Source organism: Lathyrus oleraceus, chromosome 7 (genome assembly GCF_024323335.1).
Source record: "Lathyrus oleraceus cultivar Zhongwan6 chromosome 7, CAAS_Psat_ZW6_1.0, whole genome shotgun sequence".
Classification (NCBI taxonomy): Eukaryota; Viridiplantae; Streptophyta; class Magnoliopsida; order Fabales; family Fabaceae; genus Lathyrus; species Lathyrus oleraceus.
Window position 1 is genome coordinate 473,459,393 of NC_066585.1, and position 2,584 is coordinate 473,461,976.

At 28.8% G+C, this 2,584-nt stretch overlaps 1 protein-coding gene across 1 annotated transcript; it reads right to left on the reverse strand.

The window, feature by feature from the left end:
• Nucleotides 1-607: 607 nt before the first annotated feature.
• On the reverse strand, nt 608-1,790 carry LOC127106867 (cyanogenic beta-glucosidase-like). Its single transcript, XM_051044160.1, has 5 exons — nt 1,521-1,790; nt 1,165-1,240; nt 995-1,072; nt 823-910; nt 608-708 (listed from the first exon to the last, which is right to left on the reverse strand). Exons 2-5 carry the CDS (start codon nt 1,223-1,225, stop codon nt 663-665), a joined length of 273 nt encoding a protein of 90 aa, XP_050900117.1. The 5' UTR covers nt 1,226-1,240; nt 1,521-1,790; the 3' UTR covers nt 608-662.
• Nucleotides 1,791-2,584: the final 794 nt, after the last annotated feature.

Consider the following 2,584-nt stretch of genomic DNA (forward strand, 5'->3'; position numbering starts at 1 on the left):
TTACATTGACAACTTTAGAGGGCGCTTTTTCCTGAAAGCGCCCTCTAAACACTTTACGTTGACAACTTTAGAGGGCGCTTTTTCCTGAAAGCGCCCTCTAAACACTTTACATTGACAACTTTAGAGGGCGCTTTTTCCTGAAAGCGCCCTCTAAACACTTTACATTGACAACTTTAGAGGGCGCTTTTTCCAGAAAGCGCCCTCTAAGGTGTCCCTTTATGGACCACTCCAGAGGGCGCTTTTTTCTGAAAGCGCACTATAATGTGGCCACTTTAGACAGCGCTTTCTCCATGAAAACAAAGCGCTGTCTTTACCTATGCCAGCGCCACTTTAGAGGGCGCTTAAAAGCGCTGTTATAGGCCAAAATAAGCGCCCTCTTTTCCCTTATTTGGCGTAGTGACATCATCTAGCAAATCGTAGTATAGGCTTATGTTTTGATGCATCCATGAACATGCAAGTTAGCTTAAATGTCGTATGAAGATGTCATACATGTCCAGACTCATATAGGTGATTATAATGCATTTAGATATTTGAAAGACACTCCATATAAAGTCTAGGATGCATGATCATATTGAAGGTCATTTGGATCTTAAAGTGCCTATCTCTGGTCCAATGGTATGTATTTCATCATTTCATTAGTAGAACTTGCATAACAATGCTTTTCATTTGCAGTTTTTGTGTTCCAAAAGATTATTTCTAAAATCATTTCTGCATAAAGAGATTCAACAACAAAAACATGAACAATCAAGCTTTATGGATCAAACAATGTCATAATGCTCTAACATGGATCATGCATATAGAAATTTGTTCCGTGAAACTTACATGATATTGGGGCTCAAGAAACCTTCGTACTCGTCTTGTAAGGCTTGGGGAAGATCCCAATGGAAAAGGGTTACAAATGGTACTAGACCTGGATCAATAACTCCATCAATCAATAATATGATATACTAGTAATATAGTATTCCCTCCTAAAATAGTATGATTTATGCATTACCATTATCGAGTAGCTCATTGATGAGGTTGTTGTAATATTTGATTCCTTCTTGGTTGATACCTGCGCTTACTTTTCCTTCTGCGTATTTGTTAGAGTTGTTAATTTAAATGAATGATTCAACCATATGAAACTCTTTAAGGATGTGAATAAATTGAATCATTTGCTATTACTTGGCAATATCCTTGGCCATGAGATGGAGAATCTGTATGCATCTGTGTTCATATACTTCATGATTGCAACATCATCCTATTAACATGTAAAAATGGTAAGGACATATACTAGAAGCAAAATTGCAAACATGATATTAGAGCTTCATAAGGTCAAATATACAGAGTTAATTGATATACATTAACGGTGTAAAGATTTTTTACATTTCAATAAATTAAACATTTTTATAACTAAAGTCATTTGATTTATTTAGCCTAAAATATTTATACAAATAATGAATTATAATGGATTACATTATACAGAACTTTACATTTATGATATATGAAAATTAATCTCAAAGAATTGGATGTAGCAGTACCTTATAACGATGATACTGATCAACAGCTACATCTCCATTGCTTCTGTCCAATATTTTTTCTGTATGCAATTACACCAATGACGTCATTACAGAAACAGACTATGGCCAATAGCATTACTGTCATCAAATTAATTAATAGTTATGTTAATTTTAATAACAAAATCATTTTTATTAGTAGTAATTAAAAAAATAAGTAGATAAACTAAAATGCAATAAATATTGTTTGATATTGTAAATTGAAAAACTGTTTAAGGTATCTCAAGAAAGACTTTTCCCTTTCACAAAGTGTCAAATAGAACATGCGCAGTTTATTTACCCAAAAAGAAAACCATTATGTATGTTTAGTTTAGATTAGAAAAATATTTAGGGTCTGTTTGATTCACTTTTTAAAAACTGTTTTTTTCTTTTCAAAAACTTAGAAACTAAAAAGATTGTTTGGTTTATTTTTTTAAAAATTGTTTTGTAAAACTGTTTCAATTTTGATTGTTTTTAAAATTAAAAAACCAAAACTACTAAATTGTGTTTTGGTTTTCACTTTTTAATATTTTTCTGCGTATTTTAAAAATACAAAAACACGGAAAAAACAACCAATTTTCATTAATGGCAATATTGTAAATTATTAACTTAGTTTTTTTTACAACAAAACACAATTATATTGATTTGTTTCATATATACTTAACTTACAATATTACAATAGATCTGAATAAATTATTTCAATTTTTCTTCTATATATTACATGCATTATTAAATTGTATAATAATATAATATAGTATTAATATTAAGTTGATAATAGTAACACTTAAAAATTTGAATTAATTTTTAAATTTGTTTCAATTACACAATTATAAATTTTTATTTTAATTTAATAATTATTAATCTGTTCATATAAATAAAAATACTATTTTAGCTGACATATATTTTATTAAAATTTAAAAGTATATAAACTCTATTTTAAAAAATAGGTCTCACGTATTGTTAATTATTTTTTTTTCAAAAATAATATTTAGGTTAATCATAATTTTGATATACTTTTTAATATTTAGTGGTTATTTCTAAATACTTAT